Genomic DNA, 14119 nt, shown 5'->3' with positions numbered 1-14119 from the left:
TGATCTGGCCTCCCCTCCAAAAATTTAAAAAAAAAAAAAAAAAAAAAAGCTGGGGGGGAGAAGCACCAGCCGGAGGAAGTGGATTGTCCTTGAGTCCCGAGGGTGGTTGGTAGGTCTGTCTCAGAGCAACCTGCTGCTGCTCTGTGAAAGTGGAATCTGCCGTTGCCGGGCTTGGGTTAATTTTCCCTAATTAAAGCCGTTATGCTAGGCTAGTGTGCTCTTCCACCCTGGGGGTTAAGTTCTGCAGCGGGTGGATTTGTGGCAACAGGACAAAGAGCTGGCCACACGCAGACACGGCGAGCGGCAGCAGGTGACGCAGCCCCCAGGAAAGCACCGCCGCACCAAAGAGGAACCTCTGCTTTCCAGCCCACGGGGACATTTTTACTTTCAGCCACCGTAGCGCCTCATTTTTGCTTTTAATTTTACCGGGACTAAGGAACAGTGACCTCGCTGCTTAAAATTCTACCGCGCTGCATTCCTTACTCGTGCTGCTGCGGTGAGACGGGTACACCTTGGCGGGAGAGCGCCGAGCGGGAAGCTCCTCGCCCTGCCTGGCAGCAGCAGTGGGGTTCCTGGGTGCGGTGGGAGCCGCTCTCATTCCCGCTGCCCGGCTCGCACCGAGGAACTTTCCCAGTGCTGATGGGGGGGCAGCCGAAATGCACCTCGGCTTTCGGTGGCAGGGAACTCTCCCCCCCGGCCCTTGTGCTCCTTTTGTTGCTGTTCTCTGTGTTACAGCCTTGCCGTTTAAAGCTAACTCCCGAGGCTGAAATTCTGCCTTTTGGCCTGGGGATGCCCAGGAAGGGTGAGAAGAGACGAGGACAGATCTTGGGAGGGCTGAACACTGAGAGGCAGCGTGGAAAGACGCCGTTACCCTTCCCACCCACGCCGGTTTTAGGAGAAGGCCTAACCTTCCGCTTGGGCAGGCCCGGGACAGGCAGCGCCAGGAGGGGTGTGCCAAGAACAGGAGGGGATGGGGAAAATCCCCCCCCGTGGCACTGAGGCAGGGCCCTGCCCCCCCAGCAAGGAGCGGGAGAGGTGCCGTTGTCACCCCCCTCCTCCAGAGCAGCCGAGGGGCTGCGGCGGGGAGGAGACGGGGGCTGGTGCCCTGAGCACGCGGCCTCCCCCTCGCCGGCTTCCCCGTAACGCTGCGGCGGCAGGGCCGGGGCGGTGATGGCAGAGGCAGGGGCAGGTTTTTAAAGTCAAACTGATTTGGTTGGATGGAGTGGTTTCAGGCTGGCTGTCAGCGGGTAGACACAGAGCTTATCTGCTGGCTTCACCCAGGGGCTGCGTTTCCAGAATTACGCTGCTTGAAACCTTTTAAGTCCACAATATCGTCCCAGCCTGGCTGTGGTTATAAGCCCTTTTGTATGGCTTTGTCTCCTTCCATGTAAAACCAGGCACAATTAATAAAGCAGTAAGGAACTTCATCTTAGCTATCGCTCCTCCCTTTTCTGCCTGTTTTAGGTTCAGCTGTGCCGGCCTCGCTTTGCTGCAGAAGTATGCTCTATTAAGAACAGCCACTGTTTAACACAGCCTTTCTCTTTTTTCTCCCCGTTCTCTAGGTCCCTATCCCACTGTCCAAAAGATGTTTTTAGCAGAGCATTTAATAAAACTCGTTGCTGCTGTGGGGTGCATTCATTATACTCCCGGTGCGTGTCAAACTAGCGTTTCTGGAAGGAGTGCAAGGCGTTGCAGGCACCGGCTGTCCTGCCCCTGGTGGGGCTCGGATTTCACCCTTAAATTGCAATAACGATTTTCGACAGAATCCTTATTTCTTAGAATTGAGAAAATTAACTTTCTCTTCTCTCCAGAAAAACGGTAGGGGCTTTTTAAAAAGCCACGCTATAATCAAGTGGCGGCCAGAGGTGTGTCTGGATCAGAGCCGGTCCTGCTGACGCTGCTGCACCGGGGCGGCTTCGGGAGAGAGAGAGAAGGAGGCAGGGCTGTGTTCTGCTGGGGGCAGCACCTGCTAGAGCGCTGGAGGCACCTGGTGCGGGCAGAGGTAGTATCACTTTATCAGCCCAGCTCGTACAGCTGGCACCGACGGCTCTGGATTGCACAACCCCGTGTCTTTAGAGCCCATCCCTGCCACAGCAGCTCCAGGACTGCTGTACTTCTTCTGAGGGAGGGGGAGCGGCTGCATTTTGGCGGCCACGCAGCCCGGAATTCAGCTCTGGGGCTCGAGCTCTGCCACCTTCCCTGCCACTCCCGTCCCCCTCGGCGGGGAAGGTGGAGCTCGGCACCGGGGAGAGAGTTAAGCACAAAGACGTCATACTGCAAGTAACAGCGAGAGGTGTGAAGTTGGTGTCCTCGTGGGAACCCCGGTGTAATTACAGCTCTGCCTACAACGCTCTGCTTTTCACACACGTTCTTGACTCCGAGGCAGGACAGGCAGCAGAGCTCTAAGAAAGCACGTTACCGTGTACGGAAGGCAGGCAGTAGCTACTTGGGTGATAGATGTAGCCCCAAGTACTTATTTTGCATTGATGGTGGGTATTTTTATTTGCCAATTCTGCTACTTTTCCTCTCCCCGTGTTACTGTTGGGAGGACAGCTACAACCCAGCCCACCGGTGATGTTTGCTTACGCAAATGCTTAGCTTGCTTTCACACAGTAACAGGTCAGCCAGGATTTCATTCGTTTCTTTCTCTTAAACCATCTCAGCCATAGCCAAAAGAGAAGGACCCTGATCATAGCAGAAGAAATGTGTTTGGTTTCACTTCCCACTTCAGGACGCAGCCTCTCTAATCACCATGAATAATCCCCGCTGAAGTGAGGCCAGACAGTTACTGGGGTGAATAGAAAGGCTCTAGAAAAGCTTTAAATAGTGCTGAAGAATGTTACAGAAGAAGATTTTATGTCAACGACTGATCTGTAGGTGTGGTCGAAATTCAGCTATTGTCCGAACACATCAACAGGGGCAACTTGGGCCAAAAATATATAAAAAAACAAAAAAACAAAAAAACAAACAAACAAAAAACAAAGAAAAAAAAAAAACAAAACAAAAAACAACAAACCCCAACTTTTTATGGTGAAATTGTACCTGCTTTACTCCAGTTTACAGCTAACTGTACTGCTAAAAGGCTTTTGTAGGCTGTTTGGAATTTTCTTTTTTTAACATATACTGAGCTAAAAATATCCCCATCATTTGAAGGAAAAATGAACCTTTCCTCTCACAACATCAACTCGGTCCCTCCCCTGTTTTGTTTGTCAGGAGCTGAGCACGCGCCTGGCTCCCATAGCATCTCTGGTTTTAGCCAAGGTGGGCATTTCTCTCTACCTCCAAGGTTAAAAAAAAATATCAAAATCTCTTAGAGCCAAACCAGCGAATACCCTGTCAGTACTTAAGAAACTGCAAGGCATCCTTCCTCTTCCCCAGCTCCCCCCCACCCCCCCACCCCCCACCCCATACAGTGAAATTTGAGTGATGTTTGAGGTTGCTGTAAGGACAGTTGTCTTTTCCAAGACTGAGTTCTTGGGATGGGGTAAGTAGCTGGAAGAACAAAGCAGTGATTCAGGCTGGCTCGGGGCCCCCCCTTTCCAAAGGAGCCTTTGTTTCCATGCTGAGTAACTCCAGTGGAGGTAAAATGTTTGGTCTTCTCTGACTTGCTCAGCCTGTGTATAAGAATAGTTTGTTTTTCTCTCCAACAGGATGTAGCCATTTCTCCAAAGCAGAGGGATGAGGTCATTCAGTGGCTGGCCAAGCTCAAATACCAGTTCCACCTTTATCCAGAAACGCTCGCCCTGGCCATCAGCCTTTTGGACAGGTTTTTAGCTGCAGTAAAGGTAAATATTTGCAGATACATAAACTGAAATAGATGGATACCACCTACTCAGCTCTTTCTGTGTACAGTCCCAGTGGTGTGGCTGTACGGAAACGCTTACTTCCCCCTCTGCTCTCACAGCCTCTTCCTTCTCACACATGGTTAGGATGGTACCCGCACTACTCTGGGAGCTTAATTTGGGGTTGCGGAACTGGCAGCACCCACCAGGAATTTTTGGAGGTAGATTCTTTCCGTAGTCATTTTTCACCTGATGGAAGGAGCCATTGCTTTAACAGGAACCTGCAGTTGTCGGGGAACTGACCCAGTACTTACTCCTCCCAAGAATATTTCTCCTCTTTTGTCTGTTCTGCCCATTTCCTTCACGTAAGGCAGCTTGTTAGCTTAATTGTATATTAACCTAAGAGAAAAGCAGCACCCTTCCTCTTCAACTACATGCTCGCTCCTAACCTGGTTTGAGTGTTGAATTTGCTTCAGCAGAGCGCCTGTTCCTTTTCAGCAATCAGAAACGAGAGGCTGAGCAGAGGTAATGCTTTAAATAAAAAGAGAGCAGTCTCTACCTTAACCTAAATTGACTCATAAAGCTAAAGGAAATGCCTGCTAGCCCGCAGTTAGACACCTAGGCCCAGTGCCCTCTGACAGAAAAGTCAGGGAAGTCCCTGCTCCCCTCTTAAATTTATCTGGTGTTTTAGCTGCATTTAATCTCAGTCGTGCCACCTAGAAGCGCTGGGAGCACCTGCTAGCAGTGAACTAGCTGGAGGAAATATAAATGTTTGAGGACAGGTTTGGGCCTGGCCAGTGTGCCAGTGCAGGGAAATGGAAAAAAAGTAAAAAAAAAAAAAAAAAAAAAATGAGGGGGGGGGACAGGGGGAAGAAAATGGATCCAGAGGGGATTGCTTCTGGGGGGAGTAGTTCACCACTAACCTGCTGGGTAGGCAGGCTGTGCTGTCGAGCCAGGCAGACGTGCCGGGGAGAGGGAGGGGAGGCGAGTGACTGGACGAGGTGCGGGTCGGCCCCAGAGCCCCGGGTGAAGCCAGGCCTGGGGCAGCCTTCGCTCTGACCCCGCCGGGCTCAGCCGCTGTCCGTGCTCAATATTAATAAATATTGATAATGTTTTAATTACAAGCCATGGAAGTTTTTATTTTTGAAGGAGATCTTAAAGTAGCTGATTTACTGAAACGGGAAATACATTTAAAGATCTCGACAGCTAATGCCCTCGAGCGCAGTTTTTCTTTCAGTAATTAGCAGCAGCCAAGGAGTCTGCAAAGAAAGCATGAGAACATGAGTCAGGAGTCCACAGCGAGCTTCAGGCACGGGGCAAGAATGTGGAAAGGTGTTTTGTCTGGGTGAGCACTGTTCAAACAGCTCAGGGCTTTGTGCTCCCTCCCCCAGAAAGCTGTCATCCCGCCGGTGCAGCTTAACTAACTCCTTTGGGGTTTTTTTTGTTTGGTTTTTTTTTTTTTTTTTACCATGCGCTACCGTGTGGGAGTTTATTGTTAAGACAACTTGTCCCTTCCCTTCACCATGCACACACCGAGATAGCTCAGTGTCCAGCCCTCAGCAAGGTGGGGGTTGCAGCCCGGCGCGGCAGCGCGTGCGGGCAGCGGGCGAGGCAGGGAGAGGCTCCCGGAGGAGCCCAGGATGGGTGACTGGGTTTTAATACGCTTGGGCAAGAGACAGCTGCTCCCCCCAGGTCAGTCTCTAGAGGGGAGGCATGTGGGGGGGGAAAAAAAAAAAAAAAAAAAGAGGAAGCACGATTATTGTTAAAAATAATGGGGAGAATAAGCTTCCTTGAGTGTAGGAACCTGCTCTAGACACCAGCTGTTCCCAGTACGCAGAGCAGGAGGCGTCTTATTGCTGAACATTACTTGGTGCCAACTCAGCAGTTTTGTTTGAACCTGCCTGCTGTGGCCAAGCACAAGTGCCAGTCCTGCCCTAAGGGAATTCGGTCTCCTGGCTCTCGGTGACACCTGACTGCACAAGCAGACCTGCGCAGGCAGCCCCCCCTGCCCCCAAGGGTGAGGGCGTATTGAAATGGAAGTGGCACCACAAGCCAAAGCTCCAGGCGTAGCACGGCCCTTTTTACATAAGTGAGGCTGAATGTAGGTAAAAATCTTCAAGTTGGACGCAATCCCATGTTCTTTGGGTGCTTTCTGGAAACAGTGCTCTGCATTTCTTGACAGCTCATCGTTGCATGAGTGTAACGTGCAGCATCTAACCGGCTTCGACCACCCCCTAAGCTCTGTCACATCTACTAAAATCCACCCAGCGAGTATAAACCACGGCAGCCGTTGAGGCTGTAGGCAGACTTTCACATTCAGGGCAGGATTTATTTTCCCTTACCTTGGCTTGCGGCATCTCCCAGCGCAGGCAGAAGAGGTTCCAGCTGGACACCTCCCGTGGTTTTTGTGCCGACGGTGGAAGCACGGTCAGTCCTTCGTCAGTCAGACTGGGAGAGGTCGCTGCAAAAACTCCCAGCGGCTGGGCCACGTTCACGGCGCGTGTGCTTAGCCTGGGCCAGCGCAGGGATGGTCTGAGCACTGACGGCCCGTGCAGCCCGGCTTCCCTCCTCACCCCCCCGGCCGAGGCCCGCGGAAGGAGTGCTTGATGCACGTGCTAAATCACCCTTCCCCCTCCCAATTTCTCTTACCTCGCCTGAAACAATTCGCTGCAGAAAAGACCAGCTCCCCCTCGATAATCCCCGGGCCGCACTCTGGGGAACTGCAGTGCGAAATTACAGGTGGCAGTTTTTATGGGGGGGGGGGGGGGAGTTTTATACTTTCCCTAAGCAGGGACAGGTACTGTCCCGGGGCCGGCAGATCCCTCTTCTGCCGTACGTCGCGGAGGAGGGATTTGTGCCACCGCGGCGGCGGAGCTGGGGGTCAGCCTGCTGATCCGGGACACGCTGCGTGGGCAGCCCCGACCCTGGGGCTCAGGGTGTCCGGCCAGAAAGAATTAGGCATAATTTTGGTATGACAGTCACACAGAGACGTCTCTGCTCTTCCTTACCCTAGGCCCGTCCAAAGTACTTGAACTGTATTGCAATCAGCTGCTTCTTCCTTGCTGCAAAGACCATCGAGGAAGATGAGGTAATTTTTTTGTTCTTACTACCTTAGCATTGTCTGAATTTACACTCTTCCAGTCCTGCCTTTGCTTGCACGTGGTGGCTGACGCTTGCCGGGACAGGAATGAAGCGTTTTGCATGATTTCTATAATGATTGGTTTTCTCGTTTCTTTTTTTGCATTGGCTTTTACAGAGGATTCCAGTACTGAAGGTGTTGGCTCGGGATAGCTTTTGTGGTTGTTCTCCAGCTGAAATTCGCAGAATGGAGAAGATTATCCTGGATAAACTGAACTGGGATCTTCACATGGCAACACCACTGGATTTCCTTCACATTGTAAGGGGCTATTTACATACTTTGTTGTCTTGGTGTAAGTAAGTAATGTATCAAGAGGTACCTAGACAAAAACTCTGCCTGTAGGAGAGCGAAGGCCTCAGGATGTGTTCGTAATGCCTGCGTCCAAGTAATTTCTGAAAGAAAAAGCCTTGCCAGAGTGTTTCAGATGATACTTGTGACGCTTCAGGCACCATTTCCAAAACGTGGGCCTGCCAGCTGACCATCCGGCCTGTTCTGAGCAATGTTAAGCCACATGCTAGGACTCACAGCTCCTGACAACCTGGCCCCTGAGTCTCGACTGCTGGTGGTTTTGCTCAGAGCGAAGTGCCAGGCAGCACAAACCCGCTGAGTAGAACCGAGGAGAAAGCACTGGCTACAGCATGGCACGGCCAGAGAGCCGCGTTCACGGATGAGCCACGACAAAGGGAGTGGAAGTCTCCTGAGGTTCCCTGTTGAGTTTCTCCACTCGCTCGAGAAGGAGTTTTTGTCTAGGACACCTGAGCTGCCAGACCTGTGTTGTTGAGAAGGGTGGCTGGGGACAGCCTTTGGCAGGGCCCCGAGAAGCCCGCGCCCCAGGCAGCTGATGTGGATGGCAGCAGGTCGCGCCAGAAAGGCCGTGCCAAGCCGGTGGTGGGGTCAACGCCTTGGGTTTGGGTTTTTTTTTTTTTTTTTTTTTGTTTTGTTTGTTTGTTTGTTTGTTTTTGGGTTTTTTTGTTGTCTTTTTTTTTTTGTTTTTGGTTTTTTTTTTGTTTGTTTTGTTTTGTTATTTTTTGTTGTTTTTTTTTTTTCCCCATGGCATGGAAAATGCCTTGAAGGTTAGAGCTAGAGGTTCCTCGTGCATCCCAGCGTGTCGCGAGGTCCGAGCTGGCCTTGCCCGCGGGCGACGCCAGCTGCCTCACGCGCTTGTTTCTCCCCGCTCTCCTCCCCAGTTCCACGCAGTTGCGGTGTCCAACAGGCCTCAGCTGCTGACCATCCTGCCCAAGCCCAGTCCCTCACAGCACGTGGCGGCGCTCACCAAGCAGCTGCTGCACTGCATGGCCTGTTACCAGCTGCTGCAGTTCAAGGGCTCCATGCTGGCGCTGGCCATCGTCAGCCTGGAGCTGGAGAAGCTGCTCCCCGACTGGCTGGCTCTCATCATCGAGCTGCTCCGGGAGGCCCAGGTGAGATGGGGGTGCTGGTGAGGGGGGGGGGGGGGTGCTGGCACCGCCCAGCGCGGCGGGGAGGGCTCTGCACTTCACAAAGGCGGCGTGGCGGGGGCTTTCTCGGTCCTTCAGCGCTTGCTGAAGGTGGTGGGAGCCCCGGCCCTGCCCCGCCGGCAGCCTCCCCCGGCCGTGGCAGCCATCCCACAACACCTGTGTCTTTGCTTGTCTTCCCCCCCCCCCCCCCCCCCCCCAAGATGGATAGCTCGCAGCTGATCCACTGCCGGGAGCTGGTGGCACATCACCTTTCCACTCTGCAGCCTTCTCTGCTGCCCAACTCTGTATATGTCTACAGTCCCCTCCAGCACACCCTGGTGACCTGTAACAGAGGAGCGTTCAAACGCCAGCCCTCCTCTGTCCCAGGGCCGGGGTTCTCCAAGGACAACGGCGGGCCAGAAGTGCCAGTCACAGGTACAGCCGCGCTCTACCAGCGTCTGCCAGCTCCCAGCGGGTGCAAGCAAGCCTCTGCCAAGCGTAAAGTGGAAGAGATGGAAGTGGACGACTTCTACGATGGGATCAAGCGTCTCTACAACGAAGACACCGCTCCGGAGGTAGTGGCGCTTGAAAACGTGGGCTCTGCGTGTGGCGCTGACGTCTCGAGGCAGGAGGGCAACGTTTCCCCTTGTCCGCCTTTACAGCCGGTGTCTGTGATGTAGCTGTGAGCAGGCACCACCCGCTGCGCCACAGCTCCGCCAGAAACCACGCGGAACCCGGCATCCCGGCCTCGCGGGGGGGGGAAAGGGGCCATACCTTGTCAGGCTGAACTGAAGGGAGCCAAAAAACAGAAAAGGAAAAAAAAAAAAAAAAAAAAAAAAAAATCCCAACCCTTTTTTGAATTTTTTTTCTCGTGCGGCTAATTATAGTTCCACTATTTAAGCACTTAAAAACACAAAAAAGTATAAAAATCTAAAAAAAGACCCAAAAACCAAACAAAAAAAGTAGCAAAAAATTGTTTCTTTCTAGTGTTGTCAGTTCTACTGTTTTTCTGCTCCTGTGTATTGTAACCCATTCTCCATCTCCCAGAGCTCACATCAGCCGTGCAGGCTTGTTCCAGGTTTCCCAGCCAACTAACACCTCTCTGGTCCGAATTCCATCTGTTCCGTGCTCTCTCCTCTCGCTCCTCTTTTAATTCTCAGCAAGTCTTGTGCATGATGTTCTGTACTACCTGACCCTCACCTCAGCTTTCTTTTTCCTTTCGAAAGAAAAAGACCTTTTTTGTTTTGTTAGCACTTTGGTGTTTAAATGTGATAATATTTAAAAACTGGATTTAAAGAAAAGGTTAGTCAGGGAAAAAAAAAAAAAAAAACAAACAACAAAACAACACAAAAAAGCCCAACACTTGCAAGCTGCTCTGCACTTCAGTAACAGCCACAGAACACGAGGGCAGCCGGCCACTGCGCTCTGTACCTTACGCAGAGACTTCACCAAGTTAAAACAGTTTGCATTTTCAAACACAGAAAGCAGTTAATGGATCTTGTATCACTTGAACAAAAATGTTTTTGGTTGGTTTTTCTGTTTTTTTTTTTTTTTTTTTTTTCTCTTGTTTGCACCAAGGAACATTGCACTCAGTGTAGATTTTCACCCATGCTCGACTCTCGATGTCAAGCAGAAACCTTAAATTCTGCAGAGTCTCTTTTTTTTTCCCGTATGTTTCTAAGCTTAGCGTGTGACCAGCACTGCTCCGCGAGGTGCTGGGGCAGCCACGTCCGCCTGGGGTTTGAAAGGTGTGTAATTATCAGCCACAAAACCAAACCAAAAAGACCCTAACCCTAAAGTTTTGTGTTCCTGTCACTTCTAACCAAGAGTAAAACCTTTAAAAACTTGTCTCTTAAATGTTACACCTCTGTTTCTCACAATGACCTGTCCCAATTGTAAGCTCTCTCCACAGCCCTGAGGAAGGTATCGTATTTGGAGCCATTGTACTGATGAAAGCCTTCTGGTAGCAATAAAGAAAGTTGTCCTGGATTCCGAGTCTCCTCCTGTGCTTTTCGCCCCAGTCCAGGATCGGTTTGTGCCCGGAGGCTGCACGGGAGCTGCTCCCTGCCAGAGAGCAGCTTTCTCGGGGCGGGGTGGCCGGGGTGCCAGGAACTCGTTGCCTGTAGAGCGGGTCCAGCTGTAGCCACAGCTCCGGCGTCCCTCGGTCCCTCCTCGGTGCCCCGGCTGTTCCCTGCCCAGCGGAGCACTGGCCGCGGCGCGTGGCTGGCACCCTGCTCCATCTCGCCTGTCCTGCAACCATCATCTTCCTAGCCCGAGAGCGGGCGAGTCCGGCTTCCCACACCCAGGCTGGCTGTAGATTCCTGCTTTGCCTGACATCCCTTCCACTGAAACCCACATCTGGTAACGCAAAGGTTAGTCCAGGTTTCGCCTCTGCTCTTTGGAAGCTCATGGATTACAGAATGGATTCTGTTCTGTCACCATCTTCCCGCCTGGCCTATATCTTGTGCGCTTCAGGCAGAGCCGGCCCCTTCTGCCTCACGTCTCTGCTGCCCTTTTTGTTCCGCACAGTCGGCCGTGACAAACTTTCCTCCCGTTTGCAGCTTTCTTCCTGCCCCCGTGTCCTGGAAACCACCTCCCGAGGCCGCCTTCCTCAAAGGGGTGCGCGCCTTCCTTCCCTTCCAGTCATCCTCAGGCCTCTTCTCTCCTGCCAGCGCTCAGTTCCGCCGCGCGCGCTCGGGGCTGCACCCCCGCCACACCAGCGCTCGCTGCCTCAAACCCAGCACGTGCCTCTCTCCGTTAAATCCCACGGCGCAGCAGCTCTGAGTAACAACCACTGCCCCGATTCCCAACGCTAAGGTCCAACGATGTCAGCAGGGCAAGGATGAGAGCCAGGTGACTTTCGGCACCCCTCAGCAGCCGCGGTTTTGGGGCGGGAGGGGGGGTCTTGCCACACGCCAGCAGCGATTCCCAGCGTCCCGCTGATCCCGAAGGGAGCGGTTGCCTAGAAGCTCCGGCCACGCGCGCCGTCAGGGAGAGGTGAGCCAGGACTCTCGTCACTCCGCCAACAGCAGTGGCCTGCGCCGTACGAACCCGTGGAGAGAGTTTTGCGGGACGACAGCTTGTTCCAGTTGGCTTCCAGCAGTACAAGACGCGCGGCGCAGCGGGGGGGAGAAGAGAAGGCGAGGACCGAAGCGCCACAGCAGCAGCAGCAGCATCCCACAGCGACAGAGCTAAGCCTTGCCTTCCGTTGGCTTCTCTCCCCCTCCCAGCTGAAAGGACACGTTCCCCCGCCCCACTTTGGCAGCGTGGGCACACGGGCACCGGGGAGGAATACAGCCCAAAGCCCTCTGCAGGCGCACCCAAGGAGGGGAGTTGGCGTGGGGCTGGGAAAAGGAAGGTGCTCGCTTGTGCTGGGACAGAAGGGAGGGAAGCCGGGCGTATGGAGGGAGAGCGAGGTGCTGCTGGAGCAGTTCTTCCCTAACAGATGCGCTGCAGCCACGGCCCTAAGTTGCTTGGTGAGAGGAGTTTTCCTTCTCGCTGCTCTCTCCTCCCCAAAAGCGACGGGCGAGGAGCAGGTCCTGCGCTGCCCCAAGAGCTCTGTGCTGAGCGTGTCTCAGCCCTGGGTGCCCCGCAGGAAAGGAGCCTCTTTTTTTTTTGTCAGCGCGTTGAGGAAAAGCAGCAACTTTTTGTGGCAAAGCGGCGGGGAGCTCTCTAGCGGGAAGTAGCTTGGCAGTCAGTTGATTTTACCGTATCATCGACTGCCTTTGGATCTCTGCTCGATAAACACAGTGTGACTCCTGGCTCTCGCAGTATTAAGAGCAACGCTGGGCAGGGTCAGTGCCCAGAAACCCTCGGAGCCTCCCCGTGCTGCGCCGCGGGGCTGACTCAGCCGATCCCTCCAGAGGCAGGACCCGAGGCCGCCCCTCGCTGCCACGGGAGCTTTCGTGCTCCCAAGCCCCGAACGCACAGGCGATCCCCCAGCCCCAGGTTGAGCAGGTTGCCTTTTTATTTTCTCGGCGCTACACACGCATCCCCACCGATGGGTCTTTTGCTTGGATACAGGCAACTCCACTGACAAAGCAAGGTTCAGACAGCCAAAACCCGGCCCGTGTGGGGTAGACCTACCTCTGCAGGGTCCTGCTGACAGGCTGGGGCCCAGCTGTCCTCCCGCAGGCCCTGCGACACTTGTGGGCCAGCTCTGGGGCTGTGTTGCCCAGCACCACCCTGTTGCCTTCTGCTCTTCTGGATGGGAAAAGAAAAAAAAAAAAACCCCGTCTTCGCCACTGCAAACGCGCTGCTTGAACTTGTCTCTTTCCTTCTTCTCTCCCTTCGCTGTGAACACCCCAGTTTCCAACACGCCCTTTCAACCCACCACCACGTACGGAACGCACCCGCTAAGGAAACCCCCCGGTTGTCCCTGTGGTGCCTTGACCCACCCAGGAGCCTGGCTGCCCCCTCTGGGTGCGTGGCCGCGGGAGGGTGCAGGGATTCCCTTTCAGGAGCCACCCACGCCCCAGGTGCAGGCGCCCGGGCTCTGCAGCGAGCCGTGGGCCACGCGCAGCCAGGCGTAGCGTGCACCAGCTCACCCCCCCCCGCCACGTGCCAACTGCGGCTTCGGGGACCGGCCAGCCCAAGCTCTCCGAGCCCAGAGCTGGCACACGAGCCTCCGCAGGCGACCGCAGCAACGTCACGAGGTGGTCTTGGGCTTTGGGGCTCTCCTGCCGCTGCGGGTGCTGCGGCCGCCTGCGTGCCGGGCCAGCTGGGGCCGGGGAGGAGCCCAAGGAACGCGGGTCTGCACCGCTGGCTCACTGGTGGACAGATTTATGGTGTTTCACAGCTGAAGCGATGCTCAAAGACAGGCGTGCCTTTCAAAATGAGGCACGTCCCAGCAACATCAGCTCCCCCGTGTAGCAAGATGCAGCTGGTTTGGAAGCAACCTGCATTGCCAGCGAGAGGAAAAACCATTTCCCACTTCCCACGTTCCCTCCCCGCAAAGCCCCCGGGTGATGATGCAGCCCGAACGTGGCCCCCCCGCGCAGCAGCAGGCTGGCGGTGAGCTGCTCCCGCTGTCAGAGCACAGGACCGTCCTGGGGCCCTGCCAGGGCTCCCCGCTCCCCACAGGAGAACATCTCCTGATGCCTCCGACTCCTCACAGTCGTGGGGCCTCCCCAAAAGCTTCACAGCACCCCGAGGCTTCATGCCACGGACCTGCCGAAGACGCCAAGCGCGGGGTCGGCCCGTTCTAGTGGGGCCCAGAGCGGTGAAGGCAGGAGTCCTGCAGTTCCCTGCTGCCTCACGTCCCTCACGAGCACTGGGGTAAAAACCATCGCGTTCATAAACCCACGCGTGTTACTCCTTCAGCACGGTCCCCCAAAACCCAGGGCTGCCCGGCAGCCGCGTTTCAGCAGAGCGCTGCTACTCGTTTCAAGTGCCTTCTAGCAGTAACCCCCGCTCACCTTCCCACACCGCACGGCCGTTCCTCCCTGCAACACCCTGGTCTTCCCCCAGTGCCCCCGCAGGGTTTGCTTCGGCGATGCGAGAGCAGCAGCCCCCTCGCCCATTTTCTCCACGGCGCTGCCTCGGGGAGATGCTGATAGCCCTCCTCCACCTCACCTAGCTCGGGGGACCGTTCACGAAGCGTTTCTCTCTCACGCAAGACCTGCAGGGGCCGAACGTGGGCGAGATGCTCGCTCCTCGAGGAGCTGGTGGGTCGCCCCCTCGGGCCTCTCCCGCCGGCGCACCGCGAGCCAGCCCCAACCTGGGAGCTGTTCCTAGCTCTGGGGTTTGGGAGCCCCTGCAAGTTT

The 14119-nt window shown here is 54.8% G+C and overlaps 2 protein-coding genes across 2 annotated transcripts in view; one reads left to right on the top strand and one right to left on the bottom strand.

The window, feature by feature from the left end:
• CCNI (cyclin I) overlaps nucleotides 1-10343 on the top strand; it is a 33698-nt gene extending 23355 nt beyond the window's left edge. Inside the window, exons 3-7 of the mRNA XM_042796906.1 lie at nucleotides 3651-3785; nucleotides 6796-6870; nucleotides 7039-7179; nucleotides 8109-8339; nucleotides 8576-10343. Coding sequence (XP_042652840.1) covers nucleotides 3651-3785; nucleotides 6796-6870; nucleotides 7039-7179; nucleotides 8109-8339; nucleotides 8576-9034 — 1041 coding nt within the window. The 3' untranslated portion in view covers nucleotides 9035-10343. The remainder of the gene's footprint in view (nucleotides 1-3650; nucleotides 3786-6795; nucleotides 6871-7038; nucleotides 7180-8108; nucleotides 8340-8575) is intronic.
• Nucleotides 9335-14119, bottom strand: part of SEPTIN11 (septin 11) — a 65812-nt gene continuing 61027 nt past the window's right edge. Inside the window, exon 10 of the mRNA XM_032992391.2 lies at nucleotides 9335-12557. Within this exon, the coding sequence (XP_032848282.2) occupies nucleotides 12437-12557 (121 nt within the window). The 3' untranslated portion in view covers nucleotides 9335-12436. The remainder of the gene's footprint in view (nucleotides 12558-14119) is intronic.

This window comes from Tyto alba, unplaced genomic scaffold, assembly GCF_018691265.1.
Source record: "Tyto alba isolate M040663 unplaced genomic scaffold, T.alba_DEE_v4.0 Super-Scaffold_23, whole genome shotgun sequence".
NCBI lineage: Eukaryota > Metazoa > Chordata > Aves > Strigiformes > Tytonidae > Tyto > Tyto alba.
The sequence above is the reverse complement of the archived record's forward strand: the minus strand, read 5'-3'. Positions and strand labels throughout refer to the sequence as shown.